At 38.5% G+C, this 21,881-nt stretch overlaps 1 protein-coding gene across 1 annotated transcript in view; it reads left to right on the top strand.

The window, feature by feature from the left end:
* Positions 1-21,881, top strand: part of Abca12 (ATP binding cassette subfamily A member 12) — a 167,874-nt gene that overhangs the window by 66,668 nt on the left and 79,325 nt on the right. The window contains exons 6-11 of the mRNA XM_036172750.1: positions 302-487; positions 2,666-2,844; positions 8,144-8,256; positions 13,845-13,914; positions 18,507-18,625; positions 19,589-19,695. Of these exons, the coding sequence (XP_036028643.1) occupies positions 302-487; positions 2,666-2,844; positions 8,144-8,256; positions 13,845-13,914; positions 18,507-18,625; positions 19,589-19,695 (774 nt within the window). The remainder of the gene's footprint in view (positions 1-301; positions 488-2,665; positions 2,845-8,143; positions 8,257-13,844; positions 13,915-18,506; positions 18,626-19,588; positions 19,696-21,881) is intronic.

Below are 21,881 nucleotides of genomic sequence, written 5' to 3'. Positions count from 1 at the left end.
TTGTCAGAAGCCATTTGGCATCTTTAGGTCCTCTGGTCAGAGATAAGCCGATTTGTTGATACAAATCAAATGTGAGCCATTTACATCAAAACCATGACAAGGATTTACATTTTCATATGTACTCTCCCTCCACAACTCCACATAGGGAAATTGGCTTATCTTATTGTTATTTTCATTGTTTCTTTGAAAAGCAGAACTTTAAAAATACCTGTTGTGAAAATAGGCCAGTTACCTGGAAGATGAAATCTCTTCCTATTTATCTTTTCTAATATCACTTCTCTACCCTCCCACATACTTTTAGCTGCTGAAGCAAAATTCAACTTCAGAGGAGATACGCAGAGAGCTGTGTGATAGCTACCCAGGATACACTGCAGACTACGCCTTCTCGTGGCTCACTCTAGGGAAAAATGTGTTTAACAAATTTTGCCTTTCCAACATGACAATTTTAGAGTCTTCTCTCCAGGAACTAAAATATCAGGTCTCTCAGGTAAGTGAAAATTATACATATATTTATCTCCAAAAATCTTATGCTTCCATTTTGGGTCCCCAACCTGACTCATTATGAATTATTGAGCAAGTCTGTAGCTCCCTTGGACTGGGAAATAGTGACTGGAATATTTGTAGACCTTTAGCATAATTTCCTCCCACATAAACATTTACACACAGTGTTTAATGTTAAGTGGCAGTTATTTATCATTGAAATGTGCAGGATTGAAATGATTTGATGTTGAATATGAAATACTTCGTATGATTAATGGACATACACCTCAGATAAAATATAGCTTGCCTCCATGATGAATAAAGAGTGTTTTCCCTGAGAACTGGGAGTATGATTATGTAGGAGAGAATGCAAGTTTAATAATTAAACTAGAAGAACCATACTCTTGTCAGAAGTTAGAAAAATGGCTAATATCTTTTAATTTTTCTCATGACATCAAACTTCACTTGTTAACTTTTGATGAAATCACTTTTCCCTGTCTCTCAATTTTACCGTTGGAACCAATGCTATTCTGATAAAAGTACCCATGACCACTAGCAAAGCTAATCTTAAATGATGAAGAAAAAAAACAAAAACAAAAACAAGAGACCAATATCTAAATTTAATGAAACCTACATGCAATGAAATTTTTAAAAATTCAGATCACTCACAAAATTTAAAGACAGGAATAAATAAAACATGCCTACTTTAACATTTCCCATTGATTCTCTAAATTATATGGAAAGTAACTTTTAATTTTTTTAAAGTCTATTTAGTAATCTGTTTTCCAAAAGAGCCAGGTTAAGGACAGCGTTACACTCTCTTAAATTGTAGTGTGAAGCTCTTACCATCCTTGAATCTGTATGATGGTTGGAGATGTATTTCAGTGATAGAATGCTTTCCTGAAATCCCCAGTACCAGGGGAAAACATCTTCCTCAAGTAGAGTAGCCCGAGTGTCCAAAAATATACTGTTCAAAAATCAATCAAATCAAAATCAACCAAAATCACTCAAAAAGACAAATAGAAGGATCAACTTGACTAGCATGAATGGGTTATAGAGAGAATTGCTCTGGGTGAGAACATAATGAAGAAATACTTCTGAAAGAACTAGCTAGATCATGTGATTCAAAAGCCCTAGTTTTGTTGATAGCTCAGAGTATGGTCATCAGACAGATTCACTCACAGTTAACAATCCATTAAAACTGATGTCTATTGATTTGGGGCGGAATCTGGGAACATTTTATTCTACCACATATAAATCTAAGAGTAAGCACTTTGGTGAATATTTCTACTTGTGCCATGAATATATCTATAATATATTGCCATTATTTTTCTACATATGTTAGTTTTAAGGGATCTCCACCCCCCAAAAAAAGATATCCTAGTACAAGATATGGGGGCAATATGCCTGCATCTCCCAGGAATTGTAAGAAGGAAAATTAAAAAAAAAATTACTTAGGGTCGTCTGGACACGGAAAGGAAGCTGTGCATATGATTTTGTAGTGATTATGGCACCATGCATGTGAGTTATGTAAGCTCAAGCCAGATCAAATCCCAGCATGGAGAGGCAAGGAGGACATGAAGTCTCCCCCTTAGTCTAGAAGTATTGACAACTGATGGATGCTGGGAGAAGGAAAATCAGTTTTCTTTAAGAGTAGGGATCTTGATAAGTTGACACACTCCAGGGGAAAGGCCACACATCTGAGAATATTTGGGCAACACAAATTGGACTTGATGGGTGAAAAAAAAAAAGAAGACACAAAGTTGGGTAGACAGGGAAGGGGTAGTGGATGTGGGAAGTATTGTGAGAGCTGATTATGATCAAAACAAGTTGTATTAAATTCCCAAAGAACTAATAAAATAACATAAAAAGAAAAACTTTCAGAAATTATTTTGGTTTTAGACAGTTAATTTAATTTCTGAATATCTAACTTAAAATATTTTATATCAATATCATTTAAATATGCTAATATCTGGAACTCTAGGTGGGGGGGAACAAAGTCGATGATGTTGAGAGATGTTTGCAGTTTTTCCAAGGAAGAGATGACTTCAAACTGAGTGAAGATTTGGGGGGAAAAACCCATGAATGTGAAAAATATGGTTAAAAAAATATTTTCAAAAACAGTAAACCACACGACTACAAATGTTAAAGTGTCATTTCTTTCTCTGTGGTTTGGCTTCTGAAGATGTCGCACGACCCTGACAACCAGAAGAGAGTGTTCCAGGGACTTGCCCAGGTGCTATCCTTTTTCTCCCAAGTGCAGCAGCGAAGAGAAGTGTGGCAACTTCTGTCCAGTTTTCCAGACGTGTTTCAGAATGACATCTCATTGAGCGCTCTGTTTGGCGTTCTTCGAAAGGCAAACAAGTAAGTTAATGACATGTTAAATGGAATGCAATTGTTCACAAAGAAGTCTCTAAAAGTAGTTCCTGTGAGAATTACTGTCAGGTAGGTCATTTAAACACTGGGAAAACGGTCCGTGAGCATCTACTCATGGATATGATCTATGGAGGGGAATGTGTCAGTTGAGTAAAGAAGAAAGACACATTGTGTTTACTCATTGAGGTCCACAGGCATCCAGGAGTAGTAAGAGGAAAGCTCACCTCAAAACTACACATCGTTGTGTGTCCTAGGGTTTCCAAGAATGAGGAACGGAGTAGAACCTATTTGAATCAGTGACACAGGATGATTTGGGGACAACCTGAGCTCTATGCACATGTCACTGAGCTAACTCAGAATAAAATGTCTTGGTGGGGTTTGCTTTGTACCGTTCAATACAAAACTGCTGGTTAAAGTTTGCTTTAGCCACCTGAATGGGGTTGACTTCCCTCTTAAACGGTCTTTCTACACCAACAGATGGTGTCATAGTTAGGGTTTCCACTGCTGCAATGAAACATTGTGACCAAAAGCAAGTTGGGGAGGAAAGAGTTTATTCAGCTTATGCTTCCACAGCACTGTTCATCATTAAAGGAAGTCAGGACAGGAACTCAATCAGGGCAGGAACCTGGAGGCAGGAGCTCATGCAGAGGCCGTGAAAGGGTGCTGCTTACTGGCCTGTTGCCCATGGCTTTCTCAGCCTGCTTTCTTATAGAAGCTATGACCACCAGCCCAGGGAATGGCCCCACCCACAGTGTGCTGGGCCCTCCCCCATTGATCACTAATTGAGAAAATGCCTCGCAGGCTTGCCAACAGCCAGATCTCATGGATGCCTTTTCTCAATTGAGGTTCCCTCCCTTCAGAGAACTCCAGTGTGTGCCAACTTGACACCACATCTTCCAATGAAGAACAACACTAGTTTTGCTCTTAGATAGTTTCTCAGTAAAATGGAGGCCTGTTTATATATGCCTTAATCTCAATGTTTATTTGTAAAAACTAAAAGGTGAAGGGAAACCAAATACCTATACCAAGAATGAGTGAGCAAAATAGTTTATTAATGTATTTGAAATCCAGTAAAAATAAATTCTGGAGTCAGTCACACACTGTCATGGAAAAATTCAAAACGACACTGTCAATGGAATCTAGATGTTAAAAAGCACTGCTTGAGAAGCTGAGGTAGGAAGGTGGTGAGTTCAAGACCAGCCCATGCTACATAATAAGGGCTCATCTCCCATATCAATGCTCATTGACACCATTTTCATTTGGTAAATATAGAGAGTACTGAAAGTGGACACTAGAATACGCATTACTGGTTTTCGTGCCTTTGGATAAGGTCTCAGAAGAAGGCTCGCTCCATCATATGGTAGTTCTATGATTAATATTTTGAGGCTCCTCCACTGCATTTTTCCATAGAGCGTGCTGTACCATTTAGGGTTCCTAAAAACAGTGTGACAGGGCTTTGCTTTCTCTCTATCCTTGCCAACACTACTTGCCTTTCATTTATTCAATACACATTTGTCCATGTGTCCTCTTGAGGGAAACATCTTTTCAAGTCCCTGGCCACTTTTAACTTTCAATACTTCACAGTAGGACTTACTCATATATTTTGGAGGTAGGTCTTTAACGAGATATATAGTTTGTAAATTTCTCCTCCCAATCTGTTCATTGCTTTTACAAGAGAGTGGCCTTTGACTTTTATCCAATTAAACAACATTGTTTCTTCAGTGATCTGGTAAATGTCTATCAATTTATAGATTTGCTATTTCTAATAGGATATCATGATGGGGCGAGTGTTTGAATACTTGGCATGTGGTAAGGTGACAGAGGAATGGACAGCTCAGCCTTAATTAAAGAATTGAAAACTTGTGCTTAATTTAGTCATTCGCAAACTTTTAAATACGTTGGGAACATCTTGAATGTGTGATTTTGCTTTTTCAAAATTCTGTAAGTTTAATGAAATTGAAACATAGTGTAAAGCATCTTAATTAAGAATGCCAATAGTTTGGGGCTGGGGATACAGCTCAGAGGTGAAGAGCACATACTGCTCTTACAGAGGACCCGAGTTTAGTTCCCAGAACCCCCTCAAGTAGTTCACAACTACTTATAACTCCAGTTCCAGAGGATCCAACACCTTCCTCTGGTCTTCAGGGAAACATTCACTAATGTACACTTGCCCTTTCACACACATAATTAAAAATAAATCTTAAAAAGAGAATACCGATACTTTACGTTTCAACAGCTCTATGTGGCCAGTAGGTCACGTCTTAGAGCTGATCGCCCTTTAATTTTATTAGAAAAATTTTAATTCATCTTTACACTAAATTATTCTGTTAAAAAAAATCATTGTTTTCAAGTTTACAGAGATGGCTCAGTGGGAAAGAACACTTGCTATGCCAGAATAATGATCTGAGTTCAAATCCCCAACGTAAACATCTTGACATGGCTGTGTATACCTGGGATCCCATCACTGGGGGAGGAGAGAAGAGGACTCCAGGAGTCAGCCTGGCTGAGCTCAGTTTGCTAACACATCTTGTTTCAGTGCAGTAAGGTAGAGGTGACAGAGGAAGATACCTTAATATCTTCTTCTGATCCCCATCTCTACATGTGTGGACACGTGCAATTGCAAACTCACACACAGGTCCCCTCTCTTTGTCCCTTACACACACACCCCACTATACACATGATCATCAGTATAGAAGAAATACCTTTTGAAGACAATATGCAAGTGATGAAATTTTGTGTTTTCAGTTAAATAGAAGTCTGCATTAAAATTAATTTTGTTTCTCCTAGCTTTTTGAAATGTGATTATTAGAAAATTTAAAATTAAATATCTCAGATTTTTTTTATTGGGATACCATTTTAAAGCAAAATCTTTATTATTATTATTACTAAATTGACAATGTCATTAAAAGCCACAATTCTCTCAAAATTTTCACCAAATTTTTCATCATTGTCTCAGTGCCTCATTACTCTTTGTTGCATAAATTAAAGGGACCAGTGGCCTGTTAGGAACCTCATCTCCTTCTTTTACCTCTATTTTTTGAGTTGTAATCTGTACAGTAATAATCTTCAAAATCAGATCAGGCTGTGAAGATTACAGCAATAATTAGCAGAAATGAGCCATCTCAGAAGGGTATATGAAAGGCCATACATGGTTCCCAGCTTTCACAAGGAAACGGTGTTGCTGGGATACGAGTCATAAAACTTTCAGAAAATCTTTCTTTATGTAGAAAGTGACTTGTTTTGAATAATTTGCATTTCATATGATAAATGATGGGCGGGGGAAATCTACAGTATAAAATAAATATATCTTGATTCAAAGTATTTCAGCGAGGATGTGAGCCGGTATCACCTAGTGTTTGAATTTGAGAGAAATGAATTTAGTCTGCTGACGAGCAATTGGTTTACTAATAACAGCATTTAGCAATGATGCTGGTTGTCACGATATGGCCAAGTGTTCATTCTTGCAATTTGAAACAGTAGGTCAGGTGTGTTAGACCACGTAGCGAGATTGGGTGCAGTAAGTTAGCTGAAATCTATAACATGAAGCCCGTTCATCCGGTGTCCATGGTGACCAGAGTTTAGAGACAACTCAAAGATTAAGAAGCAGGAGATTCTTGGCAGACTAGAATTATACTACTGAACCCCCATGCAAGCAACAAGGGCCTTGGAGCAAGCATGAAGCTGCCCAAACGTTGCCAGGAAAGGCGGAAGAACACAAATACAGCCAAACTCCTATGACGGAACATTCTAAGCACTCCTGGGGGAATCAGTCGGCAGTGTCTGTGGTTTTCGTGCATGAATTTTAACTTCCTCCCCATCACCATATTGATGTCGTTTCTATGCTAGAGATCTCATACAGACTTTGAAATTAGCCAGGCCAGCTCTGCTTATTACTAACCAGATAGCCTTGGTGAGTTATTGAACTTTTTAAACTGTATCCATCTGCAAGGTAAGGCATATCAAATTAGCTTCATGGAAGCATTGCAGAACCAAATTTTAAAAATACATGAACACATAAGCTATGTATATTTGCATTATGTATACTATATAAACATGCATCCATACTCATATGCATGTTTATATATTATACTAGAAATAGAAATTACCTAAGAGATATTTACAATTTAGCTTTCATTCATATCTAAGGGACTAAGACTAAACTGATCTTAGTTAAAAATTGTTAAAGATTCCAAAAATATTGTAGAATGTTCTGGACCTTTGTACCCACATACATGATCAAGTGCTGGAGAAGGCTTTCAGCTTACCAATAAGGTACTTGATAAAGAGGAACTAGTGGCTAATTGGTGCTGTATCAACTCTTCAATGGCAAATGGTAGGCAGGTGTGTTGTTTTGGTGAATACTCAAAGCAAGGTGACTCCAGGGTAAAGGCACTTTCCGCTCGCTCAAGTTAAAATGCTGACTCAGCTCTCTCTGATTGTTGGTATCAAAATCACAATATTTGTGAGATTCCGACATCATCATACAATAGCCATATCTCCTTTTGAAATGCATTAATGATCATAAAGGGACCAAAGTACATTTCTTGAGTAATTAGTTGTTCCTTGGCAACAAGAACAAACTCAAGCAAAAATGAAGAGCTGTTTGTCTGTGCCCAGTGTGGACTCTCTGCCTTATTGCTTACATAACTCAAAGAATAACTTATAGAATAACTTATAGAAAGCCAGTGCTTGGTGTTTTGAGATTAATTTTGAGCTGCACTTGAAGTAGTGCCTGTGGGCCACTTAGGGGACAGAATATACAGACTTAATTAGCACGATTTCTGATTTTTTAAAAAAAAACCATTATCATTTCTTTAGCAAAATATTCATATATATGACATGCTCATGTAATAATTATTCCTCAAGCTAGATCCAGGCTTGACTTCTAACAAAAGTAGTTTCTAGTATTTAATTTTTTTTCCTCTAATTAAGAAAAAAAAGGCTTCATTTCAGTGTTGGTTGCTTTATCTTAACCACTTGTTTATAATTCTTAACAGGAAAACCCAAAACCAAACACCTGACAAGATCTTTGCTTCTTCACTGCAAGGTCCTTGAGTACAAGTCTTTACAATTCTGAAAACATAAAGTTCTCTGTTCTGGTTCAAGAACAGTGTTGGGGGAATTTGTGCATGCATGGAAAATGAAGTAATTAACTTAGAAAAGCAGCATCTTGTCTTTTATAGGAATCATTTTCTATACTGTAGCCATTTTCTCCTTGAATAACCTTTTGTTTCTGTCTGTAAGTCCCACAACACAGTCTGCTTTAGTCTGTTCCTCTCCTCATTAGGGTGCTACTGGTAGTGCAGAAGGTTCACCCACATGTTCAAACTGATGAAGGATTCAGCACCCTCCAGAAGTTTGTTAAACATCTGCTGAGCACTCTGGACTCCCCAGCACAAGGTATCGTATTTTCATCTTGCTGAAATAAAGGCAGCATCACAAAGCCCATCAGAAAAATGAAGCAGAATACAGCAGATGCAGTCATGGATCCACAGCATTATTCCCAGAGGAGGATGGATGCTATCTATAAGTCCATGCCTTGATTTGAAATGTGAAAGGAAGCCATGGCCCCAAAGAGGACGAGTTTCGGGAAGTTTTCTTTATGTAAAAATGAGCCCTCTTGGGGTTGGGGATTTAGCTCAGCGGTAGAGCGCTTGCCTAGCGAGCACAAGGCCCTGGGTTCGATCCTCAGCTCAAAAAAAAAAAAAAAAAAATGAGCCCTCTTACCTTGCAAACTTATTTTTATGCTTGGGATAGAAAATGAATATCAGATAGTAAGCATCCAGAAATAATTTCTATGGAACAAAAGCCTAAACTGAATTATAAGATTTGTAGCCTTTTTTTTTTTTTTTTTTTTTTTTTGAGACAGGATGTTACTATGTAACTCTGACTGTCCTGGAAATCACTATGTAAACTAAGATGGTCTTGAATTCACAGAGCTCTGCCTCCCTCCGCCTTCCAAGTGCTAGGATTAAAGGCATTGGTCACCTGGCATGTGTCCTCATTTCTGAACTTGAATGAAAAAAAATCAGAAAGAATGTTTCAATGGAAAAATATACATTCATCCAACCTCTTGAAAATACATGGTAGATATCAGAGCATAAATAATCTATCAATAGAAGTCAATCACCCCAGTATGACAAAATACAGCATGTTGCAACAGAATCAGAAAATGTCACCTTTGAGTATATAGAATGTCATTACCAAGGAATCACATGGAGACAGTTGGGTGGGCACACGCAGGCACACACAAAGGTTTAGAGCTGTTAGGAGCAAATCCCCACTGTGTGAGCAAACACAGGTTAACATTTACCTCTTCTGAATGAATTCAGAAGTATGCTTTCTTGTCTACATTTGCCAGTTTTTAAACAAGTAGACTTCTGCTTTTGAATTCTAAAGAAAGCATCCTGAGAGCATCAGATGAAAAGCTGACTGTTCTTGTATTGTCTCAGGTGCCTTATGAAAAGCAGGCTTTAGAAGCCCGTGAAGAATTCTCAGTGCCGAGAATTCATGCTTAGATACCAGTTTCTGTTGGTAAAGAGACATTTTCTATCTACAGCTACAGAACTAATGGCTTGCTTGCAAGGGTGATTGTTTCTAATGTTAATGTTTTTATGAACACTGAAAGAGGTTTACTATCTTAAAAGTCTGGGCTAGAGAACCAGACACTGTGCTAATTATTTCCTCTCTTGTTTTTAATATTTGCATTTTAAAGACTTGATAACTTCACATTTCTCTGACCATTCTCTTTTTTTACACCTTATAATAAATAATAATAATAATAATAATAATAATAATAGCATAATTAATAAGAATATAAATCAAAGTGATCAACTTAAGATTTTCTCCTCCAAAAGACAAAAGCTTATTCATGTCTTAAAAGCCAGAAATAAACAATATTTCTTACTAACATGACAGCAAAACCTTTTCCTGGTGAATGTTGTAATTCAGTTTTCTATATTTCCATATTTAACAATGGCCAAGGCTTATATCTATGACTGTGCTAATGACCTTAGAAAGTATTAAAGCATGCCATTGGATGGTTAAGATGCCAAAAAAATGCAACCAGAAAAGATATTCTTATCTGCAAAATTGGATGTGTTTAACTCCTCTTTGTTATTAAATCTATGCACTTGTGAGATCACCCGTCTGGGGTAGCAGTGCAGATGCATTCAAGTCTGTTTCCCTAGTCATTAATTCCAAGCCCCTACCTGCTTGAACAGAAATTTCATGGCCTTTGAAAGTTTTCCACAGGTATTTCTAGGGCTTCCACAGGGAAGTCAAATTCAGACCAATAATGCTAATTCATCTACATGAGAGCCTCTGACCACAAGTGCAGAAGCTTGCCACCTCAGCCAGGTCACCACATGTGTAGTCTTTGTGGCTTTTCGCCATATATTTGAAGGATATGTACTGTTACTTAGGTTTTACATTCTTTCAAATGAAGAAAATAACTGCATTGTCTGTGTCAACACTAAGTGATTTGTATTATCAAAACACTTCTGAGACATTATCCTATTTCACAGCCAAAGACATTGGCTTTATATGTGTTACTCCACCAGCAAGAGGCCAGTCTGAGAGTGGACCCTGGACCTATCTATTCTCAAAGCCTAGTCCCTTAGCTTTTTTTAACGATGACCTCACTCATGTTTCCTTTCAGAGACACAGACACACTGGGATACATAGTTTCTCACTGGGACACACCAATGCTGTCATCAGACCACAGAACTGTTCTTATCTCTTATCGCTGATGGGGTGTGACGTGCCATGCCATACTTCTTCCCACATGACATGTTTCATAGCTATCTGCTAGTGTCCTACACATCCTGATACCTCACTTTCTGCTCCCTATGACATGCCTTAGATCCAGCCTGAATTAGAAGAATACTTAGCACATCTTTCGAAGCCTCCACATCAACCATGAAAACACAGAGATGTGGTTGTCTCCTCTCTTTGTCTTAAGGGGTCTAGTTCTATACTCTTCCTAATCTGGGGTCCCTAGATCCTGGATACAAAGCTCTAGTGGTTCCTTATATGAAGAGTGAGTTTCAGGAGCAATGGTCACTTTTATGAATCATGGGCATGTGCTTTTTTGCAAAGTCATAAATCCAGTGAAACAATATTTTACTGTAGAAAACAGGGTGTGTGAGATTGCTTCATGGGAAGTACTTGACTTGAAAGCCTGATGACTTTCCCATGTGTGTTATGGCACATACATACCCATGTGCACAAATACTGTACACATGTGCGAATAAATAAGAAACTAAAAGTTAAATCTTAAAGTAATCCTTCCTGGCTTCTAGCCAGCACAGCACAGATGTCTTTGCACATCCATGTTTACTCTTATATTATTCATAATACCCAGGATCTGGAAACAGGCTTTGTATCCATCAACACAAGAATGGATAAAGAAAATAAGGCGCATATCACAAGGGAGCATTATATTAAGTGAAATAAGCCAGGCTCAGAAAGACAAATATCAAGTTTACCATTATATATGGAGCCTGTATTTAAATTTAGGTAGAAAAATAGAAGATAGATAGGTAGATAGATAGATATAGATATAGATAGATGGATAGATAGATAGAGATAGATAGATAGATAGATAGATACATAGATACATACATACATACATACATACATACATACATAGATGATAGAAAGGAGACTATGAAAAGAGACAAAAATCTAAAGGGGAGTGGAAAATAAGAGAGTGGTAGGATGTATATCATGGAAGTAGAAGTGTGCTATTTGGAAGGATGGAGGGGTCCAGCAAGCAGGAGAAAGATGAGAGTCAAGTAAAGCAGGGTAAACAGGTACAAAGTATAATAATAATACAACACACACACACACACAAACACACACACACACACACACACACACACACACACACATGTCACAGTGAAGGGTCAGCAGGATGGGTCACTGGGTACTTGTTGACAAGAATAATGGCACGACCTCAGTCCGGGACCCACAAGTAGAAGTAAAAACCCAACTCTCAGAGTTGACTTCTGATCTCAACACTCATACTGTAGAATGCATGAGAAGTAATACATGAATGGAAAAAAGTAGAAAATATCCCAACAAAACCCTTTCTTGGTGTGCCACCTCCCCCAAAGTAATAATAATGAAAAGAAACTTTGCTGATGCAAAAGGGTTATCTATATGTCTCTGGGCACCATTTTTTTACATGTCTGATTCTACAAAAGCCATATAAATAAAAGCTTGCTTTTTGATGGTTTTGATATTTTCCTATTCATTTTGGTCTGTTTAGTATACTGGTAAGAGTATTTCTTCCAAAGTACTTTATAGCCCTTAGTAGATAAAGAGGAAAGTTTCTGTTTAAGTTTGGGGTTAAGTCTCACTGATAACACGAAGTTAATTTCTATTAGTTACTCACTTTAATAGCTTGATGAAAAAAAGAAGCTCCATACCCAGAGAATGTACAAATGCCAACAAAGCTCCCGAGCGCCTCACTCAGAAGTTCAAAGTGAACAAGAGATGGTTTGGGAAATGGTTTTGCATACCTTTCCATTGAAAAAAACATAAGTTTCAATAGATTATTGAGTCCTTAATTTTTCAATATATAGATATCAGTAAGTAATGGTTTTACCATTACTGACTGGGATATTTATTCTGGGTGTCTTTGTGGCTGGTCTTTTAACGTGATGACCCTTGTTCTATAGATAGGACAATAATATTCAATTGCCCTTTGGATAAACCTTAGAAAAATCCACTCCACTGCACAAGAAAACTGCAAAGGCCACTGTGACAGTTACTAGAGGCCAAACCAACTTAGACATGAATGATACAGAAGTTGGTTGGGGGAGCAGTTTAAATTCTGGGATATTCTTCTATGTAAACATTTATTTCACTAAAACAGAAAAAAGAAATTCTGGTATCTGTATAGCTTTGCACGAGGACATTTTCACAAGACTGTAGGACACATGACCTGGAAACTATGGGAGAACCAGTAAATCTGCTAATATAAGGTCCTACTAAAAATAGTGAGGCCACTGTAAAAATGACAGCATCCAAGTATCCTGGCCCATTGTGAGCAGCATCCAAAGATGAGGCTGATTCCCTTCCTGAGCAAGATGGCTGAAAGCCCTGGATTTAGTGTTTTCATTTTTGCCATGGCTGCTTAAAGAATTTTTCATGTTGTTTCTACACCCACTTCGTCTGTATAATTCAACTATATAACAAGCATAGTCAGGAACCTTTCTTTAAAATTTATTTATTTATTTTATTTTCCAGAACTGGGGACTGAACCCAGGGCCTTGTGCTAGCAAGGCAAGCTCTCTACCTCTGAGCTAAATCCCCAACCCCAGGATCCTTTTTAACCTCAGGGGCTATGGTGTCTCTTCACATGTGGTGTTGTTGCATCCAGCTTTTGGAGTTACCCTCCACCCTCTGCACCTTCTTGTTTGAGATATCAACACAATCCTGTTTACATTGGCCAATGCTCATTCATAGCTAGGTCCAGTGACCACTGCCTGCTTTTTGAAAGAAAGTACAGATTAGTGAAGGCAACTGTTTCCTAGGTCTACATCTGAAGCACCCAAGTTGGGCGGGGGGAAGCAGAAAAAAACCATCCAGTGACACATTAGACTGAAAGTAGTTTTATTTCATTAACAAATTGCTTGGTTCACAATCTTCATTATGGTGTCTGAAAGTCACCTATGAAAAGAGGTCTCAGGAAAAAATAATGTGGCTGTCTGATGTGTGCATGAAGAAAGTTGTTAGAAATCATCTATTAGCTGTTAGAAATCCCGTAAGCCGGGATTATTTTAATCAATAGACACCATTTCCTACAAACACCTTAAATGTTCCCAACAAAAAGGACATGAATATCATTTTAAAAATTTTGCATTTCCCACTATTAATTGGACTTGAGATGATTTTTGGGGGGTGGGGAGGTAGGTGGTGAGGAGTAAAGTGTCTTTGAACAAAAACATTCTATGTTTACCCATGTATTATTGCTGCAGGTGACAATTCAACGCATTCATGGAGCGATGATGATGAACAGGCACTGTCTCCAAGCAGTCTGGCTGCCCAGTAAGTCATGTTTTCAAGTTGTGGTTACCTGGCTGAATAAACAAAATCGTTTATAAACCCCATTATCTTATCAGCATGGAAAACCATGCAACCGTAGAATCAAAGGACATTATCAAGCTGTAGTGAAGTTGAAACTAATTTGGGCGTATTATTCGATATACTTTGGATGACAGAGCATGAAGAACTCTTCTTGTTCTAAGACTGTGTGACTGACATAACCTGCCATGTCTGGAAGGGCTACTCAGTGCCTGTGAGTGACGTCTTGTAGGAACTTGTGGCTGTGAGTTGCCATATGCATGCTGGGAATGGAACCCGGGTCCTCTGAAAGAGCATGCAGTGTTCTTCACTGCTGAGCCATCTCTCCAGCCCCTCCTTCACTTTTTGGAATGTGCTAAAGCAGCCTTTCCCTGCAAAACTAACTAGTTTCTAGATTGACCCTGAGCCACACGTATTCACCTAAGCCTGATTCTACAGAAAATGACTTGCATTCTCTATCCTAATTATGAGTTCCTTTGAAATCTGCTCACGTTTGTGATTTTTAGACACCATGGTGACCACTGTCAGTTCCTGGGGAAGTTCAAAATTAAATGATTTGTAATTATTTTTTCTTATGTGAACATTACTGAAAGCAGACAAATTTTGCATTATCTTGATTAGGCTTTAAAGTATCTTGACTCTTTAAAACTCTAAGGAATTAGCAATGTTAAAAATCTAGATGTTGCTAGGGTCTGAATGTATCGAATTTTATATGTTGACGTTGTGAGTTGCCAGGGTGATGATGAGCTTAGAAGGCGTGGTCTTTGAGGGCAGAGCTCTTGAGAATGGAATTAGTGGCCTATAAAAGCAGCCTTGGAAAGGTGTCCTTCATGATCTGGGAGGTAGGTTTTCTCAGACACCAAATCTACTCCCACCATGATGCTGGGCTCACCCAGAAATAAGCCTCCATCATTGATAAGCTGCCCTGTCCAAAGTATTATTTGTGTCAGGAACTGAGCAGCCTAACATAGCCACCTGTACCACCAATCTTAGAGAATTCAATGTCCTTTTCTGGCTGCCACAAGAACTGTACACATGTGGTATACAGGCATGCATGCAAGCTAAACACCCATGCACATAAAACAATTTTTTAAAAAATGAAACAGGTTTCACTATGTAACCTTGGCTGACTTGTAGCTTGCTATTTAGACCAGGCTGGCCTTGAACTCACAGAGATTGGGCTGCCTCTATCTCCAAAGTGCTGGGGTTAAAGGTGTGCACTATCACATCCAGCATAAATAAAATAAAATATTTTTAAAAGCTAGAAGAAAGGATTTTTTAATTCTTTTGCCATGAAGAAATAATAAATGATGAGAAGACAGGTGTACTTAAAACTATTAAATATTATATAATGTGTACTGTTGAAATACTGCATTGTATCTCATAAACACGCATGCTTTTTGTTTTTACATCCCACTTAAACTAAATTAGCAACAAAAAATACTTATTTTAACCATTTTTTTTCTAAGATAGAATTTAATGGAAAGATCTCTAACCAAAAGTAAATTCTGGGGAAAACCCACTTCCCATTTCCTCTGCCATCACTTCCCTCCTCCAAGCCAGGTGTTTCTCTCACAGAATTCCTGGGCAGTCCCACTTTAGCTCAGTTGTCATGTTTTAGACAGTTAGGCCTTTTGATATCCTTCCTAGACAGCCATCACACATGATAATTTTTCTTTGTACAAAAACCCTTTAAATTGATACTGTAGATGCTTTTGCTGATGCTAGGTACCACCCCCAGAGCCTACAGACTTGCACAGCATTGACCATACTCAGCACTTCTGTCTTGCAAATTCCTGAGCAATTGCTGTCAGTTCCCTAGCAGGAATTCAATACCGGTAAGATGGTCCTTGTCATGATTGATGAAATCAAGGCATTTCTTTGAACTTTCAATTTCCATTTTAAAATAATGGTGCCAATGCAATGGTGCCACAAGATAATAAGGCTTTGGGTTTGGCTTTTTCTAATAACAGCTACTCAATATTACTCTTCTCTTACATTTCTCCATCATTCTTTGTGTTCTAATGTCCTTTTCAATTTATGTGTGTGTGCACGCCTGTGCATGTGTGCACACGCATGTGTGTGTGTGTGCCCATAGCCTACCTTTTATGGTAAACACTTTAGTGAAAAAGACAGAATTTTGTATAAAGGATCTTAAATTGCTGGTTTAAAAGAATCATGAGGTATTTATGACAAAACAGTGGCTTGTGTACATAGTCTAAATTTGTGAATATATCAAGTTCATTAAAGCAAACATAAGGGAGGGGATTATATGATACTTCTGGTTCCCTTCAAATCCAACGGAGAGTCAGGCCAACATTTTGCCCCTGAACACTGCTGCCTGGGGAAGCTGGCTCTCAGTGTTGTACCTCCAGCAGTGGAAAACGGATGGGGAAGGTACAAAAAGGTGAGAACCATGAGAAGCTTCCCACAGGAACCAGTCCATGTGAAGGTGTCCAGAGATGCCTTGTCGGCAGACAGGTTGAATGGCTAGCATCTCTGCAGCTCCCTACGTCTCTTTTACAGATGATTGTGTCTACTCAATGATGCACAAAAAATGTAAATGTTCGGTATTCTGTGATGTAGATATTGTCAGGGTAAGCAAAGGGTGGAGAAGAAAACTAAATGGATCATTCCTTCAGGGTGTGCGTAAGAGACACATTTATCTTGAAATCTGTACTTGCTACTACAAAAGAATGGAATAAATGGATTGTTCATCACCACCACCATCACCAACAAATAATGAATGCCTGTGTTAACTTATACTTCCATCATTTTGTTTGTCTCTTGTTTGGGATTTTGTGTCTCTAAATCTTATCTTTTAGTTTATCCTTGGCATCTTCTAACACAACTTCCCACTTCCATTAACGCTGCCATACATTCCAAAACAATGGCTGCCATAGATGTTCCAAAGCAATGGTTCAGGGTCCTTAACTTTCTTTTCCCAGCCTCTCTGTCTCTTTCTTTCCTTCCTTCCATTCCTATTTCTTTCTTTCTACATTGATCTTATGACCTTGGCTCATACCATGGGTTGAGTGACAGAACATTAAACTTACCTGCACACAGGCATGACTTGGTATTCTACGGCTAACCTGTACAATGAAGTTGGTATTGTTGGCCATTGTTAGATTCCTGATGGGTTATTATTAGTTATAAGGTGATTTGATTTGGAAAAAGTCTACCAAATAGATGGTTCCTTTTATTTAAGCCATACAAGTTAGTCTAAGCCTATACTCTCCTGCCCTTTATTTGCGAATTGATAAATGACACTGATTACCTCCAAGGAGGCTTTGATAAATGATGAAGCAAACTGTCTAAAGCTTAAAGATCTAAGGCACCCAAATGGGGCATTTTCAACAGTCTCTTGTCAAGGAAATCCCTAAACAAGAGCTTTTAGAATGAGTGCTATAAAACAAGAATTTGTGATTTTCGCAGAATGACCCCACAGGTAAAGGCATTTGTTGTAAACCAGGTGACCTGAGCCCCATACTGGGACCTAGATGGTGGAAAGGAAGAACCAATTCCAGCAAATGTTCTATCTATGTATCTATGTCTACCCATGGTCTGTGGACTGTGCACCTCTTATTCCTCCACAATAAGTAAATGAAATTTTAAAAAAAGCCTGGAAAGTAATTCAGTGGTAAAGCCCTTGTCTGGCATACAGGAGGCCCTGGATTCAATCTCCATCACAAGAAAAAAAAAGAAAAAGAAAAAAAAACTGTTTAAGACATGAATTATAATTAAGTGATAGTCAGCCATATGACCAATAAAGTGTTCTCCTGCTGCCATGTTGGAGACATTAGGATCCAGTTGTTAGCCCACAATTCAAATATCCAGAGGTTTCGTTAATATTAGTGCACTTTCCTATATCACTAGCTGTGTTAGAAGTCTCACCCACTAGCATTTTGATAAAATGCAAATTAACGTGTGACCGAACTTGTTATTAGTTACTTTGCCTGTTGTTCAGTGTAGTTCAAAGCATGTGTCTCCGAAACATGTCTCAGCATCTGTCCTTTCTTTGTGACGTAAAATGTAGCAGTAGAAAGTAATGGAAGAAGCTGCAGAAGAGAGATGCAGCCTTCTGGCCGAGGTGGCAGGGAGTAGACACACACAGACACACACAGACACACACAGACACACAGACACACATACACACACTCATAGACACACACAGACACACACACAGACACACATATACACACAGACACACACACAGACACACACATAGAGACACACATAGACACACACACACACATACACACCGACACACACACACACATACACACAGAGACACACATAGACACACAGACACAGACACACACACACACACACATACACATACACACATAGACACACACACACACACACACACACACACACACACACACACACACACACACACACCCCTGAGAAGTGTGCCTCCTTTATACAGCAGCTTTTGGTTAAAGAAAAAAAAAAAAAAAGGAGACCCAGTTTCACAGGGGTTTCAGTACTCCAGCCAACAAATCGCAGTTTAAATGATTTTGTTTAGTCATCTATTCTCTTCTAATTTACAGGCTCCTGATCCTGGAAAATTTTGAAGATGCCATCTTGAACATATCATCAAATAGTCCATATTCTCCTTACCTGGCATGTATAAGAAATATGACTGATGACTTGGCCAGGGGCTCCCCAGGTGATACTCTCAACTCTGCTCTACTTCTGTTCTGAAGGGTTAAGACACTAGCTTATCAAAGGAAGAGTTCTTAAAACCTTATGCTCATATTTATACTCCAGTTTTAGTTAAGTAATTTAATATTAAAATAGAATTTCTGATATCATTATACCATCTTCTTGCTGCTACTTGAACCCTGTGGTCACCTGAGCAGATTTTAGTAGAATGGTTTCAGACTAGACAATGTGATGAAGGTAACCTGGTTGGACCTCCCCAGATTCCTTAGTCATTAGGAACGCATCCAACCCTTCACGACAGTTCCTGCATCCTTAGTGCCCCCAAGTTGTTGGAAGGGTTCCAGCGTTCTTTGTTCATATTACATGAACAAAGGCCTCCTTGTGGCAGACTATTCCCTGCCTTCACACATTTAATTCTCATTTTTTTTTATACCTATGTCAGCAACCATACAGACTGCAGTCCAATCAAATGGTTCCCACTATTCTCACACACATTATTTTTTTCCTAACCCAAATAGTTTATGAAACATAGTATCAAGCAAACATTGCATATATATACACATGACTGGAGTTTTTCCCTAGACATTAGTTAATTATGGCTGAAAGTATATACTTGGATACAGTGATTATACAATCTATTTCCTCTCCGTGTGTTCCTTCCTAGTGTGCCCAACAGTAAGAAATAAAAACATTATTTAATTCACAAAGAGCCAAAGCTGTGCAGTACCTTTACTAGAAACATTTTTTTATCTCTAAGCAGCACATCTGTGAATATTTTAAAAATAATGAACTCTATCGTCCATGTGGTTCAAGGAAAGGTTAATTTTCACTCATTTTATATTTATATTGAGCTACAGTATTATCCTAAAAAAAAAACTTTACTGATAAGTCAGGATAAAAGTCTCTTGCAGATGTGCTCCCCAAGTTACCTTGTGATTCTCATAAATTCTTCCTCCCTCCCCTGTAGATAATCTAAGACTTCTCCAGTCCACAATTCACTTCAGAAATTCTTTTCTTCAAAATGGATCCCATGAGAATGATGTCCCTCCATTTCTTGAAGTCCTGAAATCCAAGGTAAGCCATGGAAGAAAATAATAAATAAATAAATAAATAAATGGCGTGTTAGGAAGATCAGGTTAAAATATCTGACTATTGCAGACAACCTTGTTCCACCCACAGCTCCACACAGTGACAGAGGTGCTTGGCTTTATATAATGTTTCTCAGTGTCACCTCAGCATAAGGTGACCCATAAGAGCCCAGTCACGGTGCTCATAAGCATCCATGAACACGTCATAATGTGGTTATCTTATTAAGCTTCCTAATTTGGGAGTTTGTTGTGTTTTTTTTTTTTTTATTTTGCCTCATAGTTAGCTTTTTCAATCTACAAAAGTAGATTTTAAAAACTGTATCCTGACTTCTCGGTGCACAAAAGCCTCAAAAGTTAACTTATCTGTTTTTCTTGTCATCAGATTAGAAACTAATAAGTCCTATTGAAATCCGTGACCCTGAGAAGGGAAACGGGAACCAAAGCTGCACATCTCTTCAGCTTGAGCCAACTCATACTCCTTTGTCTAGTCATACACAGTGTACAGATTATCACAAAATTCATTTCGAAAGCAACTCTATTGAATTTTGAAAACAGTTTTCCTGGTAAGGACTACAGTTTAATTGGATTTATGTAGCCTGGGATAAAGTTAAATTAGAAGTGGTTTATTTAGGGCAAGCAAGTGATTTGCTGTGCGGTAAACAAGCTGTAATTAAGCAGGCATGCAAAACATTATGTCCAAGTATATTACAGATAAATGTGCTCATTAGACTACGTACCTTTTAGCCCCAGCATTCTACATGAATCAAATTTTGTAATGTACTTAATTTAGCATTATCTTAATTTATGCAAATGAGAAAGAAGTCATACATTCACCCAGAAAGCTCTTATCTATCTTTCAAGAATCAGTGTAAACGTTACTCCTGCGACATTAGATTATCACCTTTGCCTTGTTTTCCAGACATCTATGCCTCTTTCCTTCATTTTATATAACTACAATATCATCCTCACCGATAAATCAGGATACAAGTCTCTTTCCAATGTGCTCAACAAGTAACCTTGTGATTCACACAGTCCTTCTTCCTCCCTCTTCTGTAGACAATGCACTTTAGAAAAATCTTTTGTTCTGTTTCTTTGAACTGGCTCCTACGAGGACAACTTCCTCTTTTATTCCTAAGACGTAATCTCTATCCCAAAATTCTTACAATCCAGCCAGCAGAGAAGGCAGGAAGGCAGAGTCACAATTGTGGCACAGTGAGATAAGTGATGTGGTATGCAGACAGATGGGGTTCTGTGTGTAAGGACAAGCTATCTAACTCTGATTATGGCGTACAGAGATGGAAGGAAGAAACTTGGCCAAGAATATAATACTTACTCTGTGTCTTGAAGGTTGTGTAGGAGTAGGTCACATTCACACGTTCCAGACACAGAAACTTGGGTTGATAAGAGGTCAGAGGCACGAGCCTCAAAGACAGGCGCAGGTTCCCTGGAGTCATAGGAAGGTGAAGGTGACTATGGGAAAGGTATGGAAGGTGCTGTGGAGGGTGGCCATGCCTGAAGCCTGCTCTGTTAGTGGAGGAATTTGAGTTTGGTCTTGAACACATCAAATATGAAGAGGGCAAAATTTTCATTTTTGAAAGAGATTAGATTAAAAGAAAGTTAAGTGGGCCATGTCTGAAATAATCTAAACAAAAAACCCTAATAAATAAACGCAAGCACTGCCTGTGTGGAATCAGTGCAGAGAACAAGATGGGAGAGAGTTTCAAGTCCAAGTTCGGGAGGTCAAAATGAGGTGAGGCACAAGGAAGCAGGAGCTCTTGGGGCTGAGACGTCTGGCCTTTGGAACTCATAGAATGTAGAATTCCAGTCTACTGAATGTATGTGACATCGCTTCACTAGAGTAGAAACCCTGACAAAAGCAGGCCTTCTTCATCTCCCAGACCACACATCTCTAAAACTAAGGGTTTGACCCCCGAGTGTATAAATGAGGTTGTTAAGTTAGAATGCCAACCATTGCCCTGTGTTTTCTGAGCTGCTACTCAGCACATGTCCATGAAAGAATGAGGCCGGGCTCCTATAGGTTTTTTTTTAAGTAGGGAGGCTATTTCTTCCTGCTGTCCCCAATGTGGCCTGCGTGTGCAGTTCATAGGTCTCCAATTTTATTTAAAGATTTTCTTTCAGCAGCGCAAACCCTCCAAAACACCAGATGTTTGT

The sequence above is a fragment of the Onychomys torridus genome, chromosome 23 (genome assembly GCF_903995425.1).
Source record: "Onychomys torridus chromosome 23, mOncTor1.1, whole genome shotgun sequence".
Taxonomy (NCBI): Eukaryota; Metazoa; Chordata; class Mammalia; order Rodentia; family Cricetidae; genus Onychomys; species Onychomys torridus.
Note: the sequence above shows the minus strand (reverse complement) of the source record. Positions and strands in the feature narration are given on the sequence as shown.